This window comes from Sceloporus occidentalis, unplaced genomic scaffold (genome assembly GCF_023333645.1).
Source record: "Sceloporus occidentalis isolate IW3139 unplaced genomic scaffold, rSceOcc1.0.p SCAF_7, whole genome shotgun sequence".
NCBI classification, from domain to species: Eukaryota; Metazoa; Chordata; class Lepidosauria; order Squamata; family Phrynosomatidae; genus Sceloporus; species Sceloporus occidentalis.
The window spans coordinates 51473351-51485960 of record NW_028316987.1 but is presented as its reverse complement, the minus strand read 5'-3'; the positions used below and the strand labels follow the sequence as shown (position 1 = coordinate 51485960).

The 12610-nt window shown below is 38.8% G+C and overlaps 1 protein-coding gene across 2 annotated transcripts in view; it reads left to right on the top strand.

The window, feature by feature from the left end:
• The window catches only part of UBE2E1 (ubiquitin conjugating enzyme E2 E1), a 135447-nt gene extending 123611 nt beyond the window's left edge, over window positions 1-11836 (top strand). For both annotated transcript variants that reach the window (XM_089532940.1, XM_089532939.1), the window contains exons 5-6: window positions 8237-8384; window positions 10961-11836. In XM_089532940.1, the coding sequence (XP_089389066.1) occupies window positions 8237-8384; window positions 10961-11058 (246 nt within the window). In that variant the 3' untranslated portion in view covers window positions 11059-11836. The remainder of the gene's footprint in view (window positions 1-8236; window positions 8385-10960) is intronic.
• The last annotated feature ends 774 nt before the right edge of the window (window positions 11837-12610 follow it).

Genomic DNA, 12610 nt, shown 5'->3' with positions numbered 1-12610 from the left:
GCCTGGACTACAAACCAATATACCCAGAGATGAGGAAGTCCTAGGCATTGCAATCCAGCAGAATCTAGAGGGCTGCATAATCCCCACACCTTCATTAAGAATATAACTAGCAGGTATACCGTTTGTTGTTTTTACTCTAGTGTAAGTGAATAGGGCATGACCTGGGTTGGACGTGGTAGGGAAGTTCCAACTTGTCTTCCTGCTACTTTCCCTATTTGCTTTCTACTCCACAGAAATTTATATTGTGATAAAAGCCCTTTCTAGATGTTTATGATCTTGTTTTAGGGTTTCCAACCATATGGAGGGCCTCCTTGCATAAGGAAAGCTTTCCTGTCCAAACTCATCTCTTTCCGCTGTGAGGAATTTAACTGAGCTGGAGATACAGAGGGTGGAAGGAACACACTCCTTTTTGCATCTTGTCAACACATTTTCTAAATGACTGGACAGGGCTATGGTGATTCATTAAAGCAAATGGATCACTGTTTATTTAGTACCGATTGCTAGTCCTGAATTGGGACTGCAGCAGTGAAAAAATGGCTTGGATCGGGGAGGTAGAGACATACCTGCTAGTTACGGTGTGTCTTTAAAGTAATGTCTATTTCATCCATGAGACTACTGTACAGACTGAAGCATTGGTGGAACATCCTGGTCTAAATTATTTCTGAGTCATCTGCAGATCACGAATGCCAGTTTATGTATTTTGACCCAGGATAGCTGCAGTTGGCTTGCAGAAGATACTTGTGATAACACAATGCATTTTCTGTAGAAACACTTCTCTTTCTACTAGAAAAAAAGTCACAAAAGATAATAGCTGTTAACAATTTTTCTTTGGAAAACTGACTTTAAAAAGGTTTTTGAACAAATCTGAGTAAATAAACTGAGCCAGTTAGAAATAAACAGTGAAGCAGCTGAAACAGCCTTGAAAGATATGCTGTGCACAGAGAATTCTGAGATTTTTTCCCCCTGGCAACTGGGAAAGAAGGGAATGCTATAATATAACTAAACAAATACAAAAATAGCCACTGGCATTCCTATTAAAATTATACTGAATAATACTTCCTGCTTGAGTATAGTATAGACAAGGAGTTGGATCCAAACAAAGAATTGCCTGAATTCATTGGGGCTTACTTCTGTATAGACATGCATAGATTTCTACATTACTATAAGTTAATTTAGGCTGAAATGAAATTAAGAGGGAAAGTTAGTTCTAATTAATGTAGTCTGGATCCAGTGTATTGTAGTTAATAGATTCCTTCCATATCAGAACTTTAAAACTTCATCTTCCCTATTCTCTCTTCATAACAGATTTTTTTGGTCTGACCCCTGTAGGTATCTTCTTGAGAGAGAAAGGAGAACCTTAAAGGCAGGGCTAGAAATTACTAGCAAGTTACACTTTTGTTTCCCTTGATATGTCCAAGATCAATGTTAGCCTGGAGACTGGACAAGATAGAAACTTCCTGGACATCTGCTAATCCTGTTACAGATTATAAAAATTAGTTTGTGCAGTCAGTGTTCAGATCCAGCCATGTTTGGTAGATATTTTCCAGACAAAATAATGTAAGTAATAGATACACATCCAATACTGTATATTATATTACATGTAATATAAATGATTAATGCAATGCAATTATTAATTGTTAATGGCAGGTTTCAGAGAAAATAAATGTTAAGATGACTTCATTTATATTAGAAGTCTTATGAGTTTCCTTTTCCTTAAAAGTAATGCAATGATGTGTTTATATTTTGTCCTAAATGTAGGAAATGTCTATGTCGTAGTCTTATTTAGATGTTGCTTTTTTAGGTATAGGAGTGCTTCCGGGTCCTTTGTAAGCAACTACAAGCTATACCTCAGTTAACAAAGTTGATGTGTTCCTGGGGATTATTTCTTTAACAGCAAATTTGGTACCAGAGGCAGATACAACATGGAAAGAATGGTTCCTACACTGCAAAAAAAGAACAGTTCCACACATTTCAGCAAACTTCTTACTCAAAGCTAATCCTGTGCATGTGTGAAATGAAACAAACAGGTCAAGTAAGCCTTGTAGAAGTAAACTTAAAACATTTTGAACCTACACAAGCCACTTGGAAGCTTCCTCCAAAATGCAACCAGGGACACTTTTTACTTTTACTAACCTCCGTTTTTTAATGGTTTCCATTTTGGTAGCCAGACTTACCAACCTGTGCTTCTTTAATATGTGTGAGGTAGGCTCATATACTGTTCTCCCTGTTTTTCTTTGATTTGCAGTTCATGTTATCTCAGTAAAGGATTCTGGAAGCAGCTGCTTATTTGCCTTACATTTTGTAGGCAGGTACACACAGCTACAGTAAGCTCAACTAGAGTAGAATCCTATTCATTCCTAGTTCAAGCTTTATTGCATTGTTTACTGCATAGTCAACAACAAAATTACCTTCTCCAGCCTTCCTTCATCATCTTTCTAATGTTGATACTGTTAAAAAAAACCAGCTTCATTTATATAATGCTTCATACTGAACTAACAGTTTCTAAGCAGTTTACAACTGTTAAACTAATTGTCCCCAATAAGCTGGGTACTCATTTTAGCAACCTCCTTGGAAGGATGCAAGCCTGAGTCAAGCTTGAGCCCTTTTGCTGGTACTGAACTCTCAACCTAATGGTTTTGAGTAAGTGGCTGCAGTACAGGCATTTAATCACTGCACCACCAAGGCATCTAAAGAAAACCCTTCAGAACAGAAAGAGGACAAGAAAGGAGATGGGTTCTGGGTGGGCACAAAAATACTTTGCAAAAATGAGCTTCTTTGTCAGAGGCAAAGGGTGCATCTAAACTGTAGAAATAATGTGGTTTGACACCTCTTAAAATGTTGTAACAATACTATATGGAATCCTGGGATTTATAGTTTTATCAAGTATTTAACCTTCTCTGCCAGAGAGTGCTGGTGCCTCACAAAACTACAAATCCCAGGATCCCATAGACAGACCATATCAGTTACAGTGTTTTCAAACTGTACTATTTCTACATTGTAGATGCACTCTTAGTTAACTAAGGTTGCATGTAGTTAAGGATTTCTGGGCAGGTAGAATGATTCTCTCCCAGTTCTTTCTTTATTGGAAAAGTCTATTGAAAATGTTGGGGTAGAGAGTGTGTTTTAATTGCACAGCACCCACATTGCAAAGTTCCAGATCTGTATCTGGATGCATGAAGTGCTTGCAAAATCCCATTATTCCAGTTCCACTCACTGGAGACAGACTCATATGTAGAGGTGGTGGGAGACGAAAAGCTTTCCTCCAAATCTCTCCTTTACATGTGCTGCTCTCACAGCTGGTGTGAATGACATAAATCCCAGTTTGAACCAAGTAGCCAAATGGTCACTTCAAAGCAGGGATCATCCAAATACATCAAGGTGATGCCTATACAACATTAGTCGACTGGAGGAAAACCAGTTTGTACATAGTTTCTGCAAGGGAAGCAGGTCTCCATCTGGTTAGAGATCTTTTTGCTTTCACATATAGCCTAACTGGTACAGAAATAGAACATAAATTAACTCCATATCTTATGCTGGGTCTCTTGGGGAACAAATGGGATAAAAAGTGGCAGATATAATGGAATGTATACCTGAAACATAATGGGAAGTGTGCTTTTAGTCATTGACATTTGCGGCAAAAGGTTACGAATTTCTGTTCCTTAATAAGGCAGCTGCCTTTAGAAAGCATGTGCGGTATAAGTGTATAATTATACAGTTCTTTTGTGGCCTTAAAGACTCAGGAAGAAATAGTAGATAACTGCTATAGTAATTCCCCTGCACTTTTTAAACCAGATGTAATTCTGATGTAATATAGACAGTTAGCACAAGAGGGCAGCAGTTCACCATAAATGTAAGAAGGTTAGTCTTATTGTTTTTAACTATTCTAATTAATTTTAAAGGAAGAATAATAGTTCTGACATGGGTAGTGAAAGTATTAGAATAGTAATAGCTCCTGAAATTATAGTAACTATGAAATTAAAAGATGACATTTAATTTCAATATTCAGTGTAGAGTTCAGTAATTATTTTAGCAGAGATCCACATGGACAGGAGGCATGTTTCAATAAAACCAGGGGACAAAATTCAGTTGGAGGAAAATAAAACCTGATCCATGTTTTAATGTGCTAAAGATTAAATTGTGAAAGTTTAGATTCCGAAGCTGTGGGTTTTAGGAGCTCTAGGACTATTTTCTACTTGTCTTGCAGAAAGCAAAGGCAATGTTAACACAAAGGAGTCAGTACTATTTTTTTCTCTCCAGGATTTGAGAATTAGTGTATACCCACTTAGTACATGGACCTATTTTTAAAATACTGATAATAGTAGCACCCTAGCAGCTCTGTTTGTAGAACTAATACATTTACCAGAGTTGTAGCTATATCTAGGCAGGGCTTGGAAAAGTTTCTTTTGAGAGCAGGCCACGAGGTTTTGTTTTTTTCTAAATTATGTCCTTATGTGCTAGTTTTTGATAATCTAGTTTTTTGTTTTCCGTTAACTAGGAGTTTAGGGGGCGGAATAGATAAAAGGAAAATTTGGAAGTGGAGAGGGAAGAGGACATGCAGGAGAGGGGAGTATTGTTAATGGCCATGGAATCAAGTCCAAGTCGAATCTGTTGCTTCGTTGTAGAAATATATATTTCTCCAAAGAGAGGCAAAATCCTCTTTGCCGGCATAAAGTTTGCATTGCTAGCTCTTGTACTGCAAATTGTAAGAATGCATATGCTCAGTTCTCAAGATGAGGTGGAGAATAGAATTGCCAAGCCCATAACACAATTCAGTTAAAAAACACTACCGCATCAAATCCAAGCCATTTTATTTTATTTAAGTCCCATTGATGAACATAACAAAGCTACAGGTGGATTAAAGAGAGTTCATAGGCTGCCCCTGGCCTCAGATCTATATACATCTCTGCATGTGGAATTGTATTCAATGACAGTACCAGGTGCACAAATGTACTTCTTCATGGCATCAACACCAAATGCACAACTCTGTTTCTGTGACTTTGAACTGAATGCAGATGTTGTTTGTTGGACAGAAATGTCCAGCTGCATTCTAAAAGGGGGATTTTTGGCCTGTGCGTTCTTTCAGGAACTCACAAAGCACCTTCTAGGGCCCAATACATGTATTTAAACATCAAGCATCCTATACTTTCCAGAAAACAGAGCTATGAGAATAGTTTGGTTTGGCCACTGCAGAAGAACACGAATAGACTTGCTTGAAAACATTTTGTTGAGGTTAAGGCCACAGTTGCATGACGTGGTAAGCCAGGGATTTGCAGAAACCCATGCTTAATATGAATGAGCAGCATACTTGTGCACATCGCCTGATCACTCATGCTTGCTTTGGGTGCAGTTAAGCCCCAGATCACAGAGCTTTACTTTGTGGTTTCTTTATTGTGTCTCATGAAGCAAGACACAGCTGTTGCTCTCTTTTGTTCCTCTACTAACAAACCAGAAATTGAATTCAGAGTGTAACTGAAGTTTCCTTGCAGAATCTGTCTCTGGCATTTTGGGAGGTCAACAGAATTGAGTAGCAGCTGTGCCCAAGTTTGCATGATGAATGGTGTAAAACTTTGATTTGCTTAGCTGCTTCCTTGGCAAGTGAAATCAAACAGCATTACTAGAATGATCTAGTTTACTGTGCTGTGTAAGCTGGGCCCATGTCTACAACCCAAGAATGGAAGGGACTTCTAAGCTTGAGTAGTCACTTCATTGCAGTGGAATTTGAGTGTCTCCTGATTGTGCAGCCAATTGACTGGTTTGTGCCCTGACAGTTGCCCTCTGGGGTCCCCTAGAGTTCTATCTTGTCCCCATATTATTGAACATGTAAGTCAGAAGTGAGAATCATATGGCCCACCAGATGTTGGGTGGCAACTTCCAACATTCTTCACTATTGTCTGCTGGCTAAGACTTGCAATCAAATAGTATTTGGAGAACAACGTGATTCTCCCCCCTGCTGGCAGACGTCATCTGAAGTTTTGGATGTTAAGGAAAAAGCAACATGGGACATACAGTGATTGAAATAAAACTTGTATGTGAGAGTCAGGGTGACTCAGCAGAAGCAATTAAGAGCCACACAGGTGTATAAGATAATACAATTAACAAGTCCTAAATGCCAAGGACAGAAATGCAAAGTGAATAATTGAACACACCTGAAAATTGTTAAGTGGTCAAGGATGAGATGATGAAATCATTAATTCTGGGTAGAAACAAGAGAACCAATGAGAGTGGATGTACACGCCCACTGGGTGGAAACTGACAAGAGTGGGTGGTATGATCCAATGACTATAATAATGACTATGAATCCTAATGTATTTTGTGGGTAGTAGCAGTGGGTAGTAGTGAGGAGTTGCGTTGGATAGTTTTGGAGCTGTATATAGTAGAATAAAGTAGATCTTTTATATAAGACTACTGAGTTGTCTGGTGTCTTGGGTGAAGATACAAGAGCCAGCTGGATCCTGAAGAAGTGTGAAGACTTCTGTGGAAGCAAGAGTGAGAAGGCTTGGAGAGTTTGTCAGGGTCTTCAGCCTATTCTCTGTAACTCTGCAGCTTTAGAGCAAAGCTTTAACCACTGACCAAAACTGGTCAGCGCCGGTGCGTAACAAGGTGGTGAGTTCGAGCCAGAGGTGAAGAGCTACAACTCCCATCATCCCTGACATTGGAAACTGGTGTCTGCCAGGATGGCATAGTGGATTGATTCTGGAGAACCAAGTTCAAATCCTCCCACACCCATGGAAGCCCACTGAGTGACCTTGGGCAAGTCTGTCAGCCTCAGAGGAAGGCAAGGGCATCCCCTTCCTGAACAAATCTTGCCAAGAAAACCCTGTGATAGGGCCACCATAATTTGGAAATGTGTTGAATGCACCCAGCAACAGCTGCTGTCACAAAAATGCTGATGACCCCCTCCTCTAATAAAATGATATATTGGAGCTATTTTTAAATTACCAAGTCCTAGTAAGTCCTTTGAATGTAATATCTGTAAAAGAATGAAAATAGCTGTCCATCTGTTCTTGAAAATGACCTTCAATTTTTATTAATGAGTAAAACCTGGGGTAGTGATTTATATTGTAGACAAGGGTCAGATTTTAGTTGATTGGGCAATGTTCTTTATTTAACCCTTCCTACTAGAGTGCCCCTGACCTCTTAGAAGTTAAATAGTTTCACCTATACATTGGTGCTTGTGACAGAGCTCAAGGGACATTCCTCTTGCCTGAAGCTCTTCATGTTGTCCCTCTCTAAGTGCCTGGATGATTAGAAAGGCAGGATGATTGGTAGCTGGGAAATGAGATCCACTCAGTTGCATGGGCAGCCAGAGCACAAAAAGGATCATAGCACTGAATTAACCTGGCAGAAACGATTAGTTGAGAGGGCAAGTGATAGTACCTGTAAAATTTAAATTATGTGTAAAAAAAAGCATTTATTTGAACTATATTCCCCTGTCCACATAAAATAGTACTGATTGGGCTCCAACTATGTTTGGATTTTAGTGCAGATAAAGTCTTAACATTTAGTTAAGTTGAAATCAGTATTGTTTCTAACCCACACCAGATACTTAATTTTACCCTTATCTCACACGCACACACACACAATTACTGTAATTACCTTCTTAAACATTTTGTATGAAGATCTAATAATTGTTAAGATTTCCTATTCTCGGGTATATTCAGTAGGGCCGCCAAAGCCTATAACAGACCAGAAGAGGTAAAGTGGCGTGGTTTTTTTCCACACAAGTAAGAAATCATCTGCCATGTAGCAATACCTATTTGATTTATTTTGATTTTGGATTGGGATTTAATTACCATACACATCCCAAGGCTCAATTGCCAGAACAAATAAGAAATCTTCTAAGAACAATAAAGGTAGTAAGATGGGGCTCTTGTTGCTCACAGAACATGGATTTGTTTTTAGTTTTTTTGAGGCTCTTGGTGGATTTTTTGCAATTTTTGTTAAACCGCTGACAGGAGAAAAAAGAGCCCTTTTATAGCCAAAGGCTATATAGCAAAACAAGGGAAAATGCATGCTGTCCCTCAAATGACAACAGCTTATCAGAACTGGAAGGCAGTATGATAGAAATGATTTGTGGGCAGGCTTGAACAACTTCAGTGCTTAATGTCTGATGTGGGAAATGCTGCAGGGGCTGTCTGGAAAATCTCAGACAGAAGCTACTTATGATGACTGGGTCAGTTTTTTGAGTTGAAGAGGCTATAATAATTTCCTTATGTGTTTTTCTTTTCTTATGTAGGTTACGTTTCGAACAAGAATCTATCACTGTAACATTAACAGCCAAGGAGTGATCTGCCTGGACATCTTAAAAGACAACTGGAGTCCAGCATTAACCATTTCTAAAGTTCTCCTCTCCATTTGCTCACTTCTTACAGATTGCAACCCTGGTAAGACTACTGAAATGGAGGGCAGGGGGAACAGTAGCTGCCACAGAGCTGGTTAGTTTCAGAGCTTCCATTTGGACAAGTTCCTTGCTAATTCACGTGGCTTGAAAGATTAATTGCATAAAACTACTGTGTACCTCTCACATAGGTGTTACGCAGCATGGTGGCTAACACAGGAGTGTCCCATGGAGGAAAACTAGCTGTTTCCTCCCAGTATAAATTCAGGAACTTATTTGCTCCATGGATGGGTCCTTAAATTATGATCACTTCCCACTCACTACTTTAAGAAGGATGTGAATCTTTCAGCTTGGCCTTTTAAATTCTTGCTCTTGTTTTAACAGTCCTGCAGGTATCTTATAAACCCCTAGCTTTTGTTGCTTCTTGCCAAGGGCATATTTCCAAAAACTGCACAGGAAAAACATAGAAAATGTTGTTGTTTTTTTAAAAAAAAGTCAGCAAAGTCAAAGAGAAAAGTGAAATTTTAATAAGGCAAAGTGCCTACTTCATTCCACATAAGCAAATCAGTTGTAAAAATAAAGGACAGGTAAAGTTTCAGGTTTATTTTCTAATTGTTTCCCAAAATAATTATGAGAGACCTTGAACCTAGATCATGAGAAACTACCCATTAATGGCTTTTGAGTCTGCAGGGCAGCACAGTAAAGAGGTTTTCATTGCAACATTTGGCTTTAGTGGTAGTCCTTTTTGATACTTCCTGTACACTATATGGAAGAGTTTGAATAGCTTGTGCGTGTATAATTTTTTTCAAGCAAGATCAACAAGATGCCCACCTTCAAAACAAAAGGTTTATTTACATTATGTTAATGCCAAATAACATCCACAAAAGTTCCCGTGGACCTCTCCACTGATCCTCCATTTTATTTATAGCATTTTTTCTTTTTCATAATCTTTTATAGTTACTCCTGTGTGAATAGAAATCTGGACTGTACAGTCTAAATAATATACAAATTTAGAATAGTCCAGCACAGTTCCAAGAGTTGTGCATGTCTGATAAGATACATAGTGTACAGCATAAGCTGCAAAAGAGGGGGATCCAAGTGAAAGCCACTCATAAGACATGAAACTCACTGTGAGTGACTTTGGACCAGTCTCTCTCAGCCTGACCTACTGTATATACTTGACTATAAGTTGCCTTTAAGTCAAGGGCAAGTTTTGGGGGGTCAAAACTATGGATTTTGATATGGCCTGTGGATAAGCTGGAGATAAAAGTTAGGGGCCTGTAACAAAGGATGCTAAGGAGGAAGCAAAGGAGATGGATGGCAAAAATAAAAACCCTTACAAAATTCTGGCAGGCATAATTGTCTGTATTCATGCTAAAGACTGGATGGATGAGGAAGGAACTACGATAAATTGCGGCTGTGTGATGTGGGGGCAGATTCAGGCACAGGTGGAGTTAAGAAAATATACACATGTCAAAAAAGAGGCAATGAAAGGAGTTAAGGTACAGCATTAACTCTTATTAAAAAAAAAAGTAACCATGCTTTTCTCTGAATAGAGTGACAAAATACGAGAAAGTGGTCCATCCCGGGAGAAATTAAAAGAAGCTCTGAATACCCCCCTCTCTTGGTGCACCTTGTAGGGGAAGTGCCAAAGAGCTGCTGCCATTTTCCCTCCCTGGCATTCAAATAGGCCCAAAACAGCACTGCAGCAGACAGAGTAGAGATGGTCAGTGCTTCTTTTAGATTCCCTTAGAACAGGCTAGGCTCTTGCCTTTCACCACTCTACTCAGATAAAGGAATGGGTCCTTTTTTAAAAATAAGAATTAAGGTACAGTACTTATATTGACCCTGTGGATAAGTTGGCACAGGATTTTTGAGGCCAGTTTTTTGACTAAAATTTCTGGACTTATACATGAGTACATACAGTATCTCATTAGGGGTGCATCCACACTGGAGAAATAATGCAATTTGACACCACTTTAAGTTCTGTAGCTCCATCCCAGGAGATGCTACTTAAAATCCAAACACTCTGCAGAAATAATCCAGTTTAAGATCGCTTTAACTGCCTTGGCTCAGTGCTAAGGAATTCTGAGAACTGCAGTTTATTGTGGCACCAGAGTTTTCTGGCAGAGAAGGCTAAATGTCTCACAACACTACAGTTCCCAGAATTCCCTAGCATTGAGCCAGGTAGTTAAAGCAGTCTCGAACTGGATTATTTTTGCAGTGTGTTTTGGACCCTAGTTAAGTATACTTAAATATACTTAACTAAGTAGCTGAAGTATACTTAAGTGTATCTAGAATCTTGGCCAGAACAAATAAAAAGTAAACAAATATGTAACCAGTAGAGTATTGCCCTCTTTTGAGGGCACGCATCCTTCATTTAATGATAATTCAAGAATGCTATATCCATAGAAACACAAGTTGTCCACACTTATACAGTCACTTGGAAGGATGTTTCACATTACAGTGTAAAATTGAGACAAACAGATCTGTCCGTTTATTTTCAGAATTTATATTTTAAATGTTCCTAACAATTTGGGCTCCTCTTTTCAATGCTTCCCTTTTTCTGCCCTAAAGATTTATGATTAACTGGGACTTACTATATTTTTATTTTATTTTCAGCTGACCCCCTGGTTGGAAGTATTGCTACTCAATATATGACTAACAGAGCAGAGCATGACAGAATGGCCAGACAGTGGACCAAGAGATACGCTACATAAACTGGATTTTTGTCAAACCCTTGCATTAAATCATCTGTGATGGAAAGAGCTGCTTAGGGGTGGGTCAGGGAAGGGGAGAAACTGATAAAGAGTAGGGTATTTCTATAACAGATTTTATTCAGTCTTTTATTTCCTAAGATTTTGTTGTTGTAACTTAAGGTATCTTGCTACAGTAGACAGCTAGAATGGGGAATAGCATATTTTAAGACTGTCATTAGTTCAGCAATAGTAGCTCTGATATAGCACCAAGAAGAATGTAACCTACTTTGACAATTGGAGGGGGTGGGAGGGAAAGGGGTGTTTGGTTACTTGTGATAGGTAAAAGATTAAAACAGCTTAATTTTGTACAGGTACATATATTTGGCATTTATGTAAAAGTTCTTTCAAGAAGACTTGCTATGTGCTTTTCTTTTCTTTTTTTAGTTTTGTTTTATTTTGTAAAAAGATGTTGGGAATATTTCCCCTCCAGGGAGGTGGGAGAGTTTGGTATTTAACAAATCCTTTTAAAAGACTGCCATCTGATTGATATAAAATATGGGGGTGTGGCTATATATTGCCTCACCTAGAATAGGGGAAGTAGTTAATGTATTCCTTTTTCTATGCCAAGTTACTTTGGTGAAAATAAAGGTTTTAATTGGGACTTAGGGCAACCTGTAGTGAAATACCTTAAGCTGTTTAACTGTAAGGCGTGGAATAGGAGTCACTCAGTGGATTGGTTGTATGTTGTGGGCTACCTAAGTCTGCATTTGTTACTGTGCTAATAAAATATGTACAAAAAGCCCATAGCTTTTCTTCTGTCATGTTGAGATAGCTTTATATAGCCTGATGAAAGAACAATATACAGTGAGATCTGTACAGGTTTGTGAAAGGCACACCATTCAAAACTCAACATTTCTCTACATCAACAGTGAAACTTCTCGACTGTAAAAGCTGTTTGAGAATGGAATAGGGTGAAATGGAGGAGAGCCACCACTCTCTGCACAAAATTCACACATGGCTATTTTGCGCAGAAAACAGCATTTTCTGTGCAGAATAAGTCCTGAATTAGCCCAGAATTCTTCTCACCAGGTTTTCTTAACACTCAAAAACATTATTTTCAACCATTCCTGTATAGCAGGGGTTGGATTAGATAGACCCTTCCAAATTTTTGTTTAGTTTGTGAAGTTCTCTCTATTGTCTCTGGCTCTGTTTTAGGATCCAGCTTATAGTGCAGGGGTGGAGAAGATGTGACCTTCCTCAGTCAAAAAACAGTGGTAAGGAGGGTTATACCACCCATTTCTGGTGAGCAGAAGTGGCATCACATCATTCACTGTTGCTTCTAGGGTTTCTTCCAGCTTTTTTATTAGCTGTTTATGAGTGAGGCCATAGCCTTTGAAATACATTTTGAAATTGGATAGAGTGGTCTTCCATGAGAATTTTTTTTCTGATGGAGATTCTGGGGCTTTGTGGGGGTAACTGAGGGTGTCAAGGACTGCATGGGCCACATGATTCTCATGTCTGATCACGATGTTGCACATTTCCAATCCCTATATAAAACAATAGGCTGAGAACC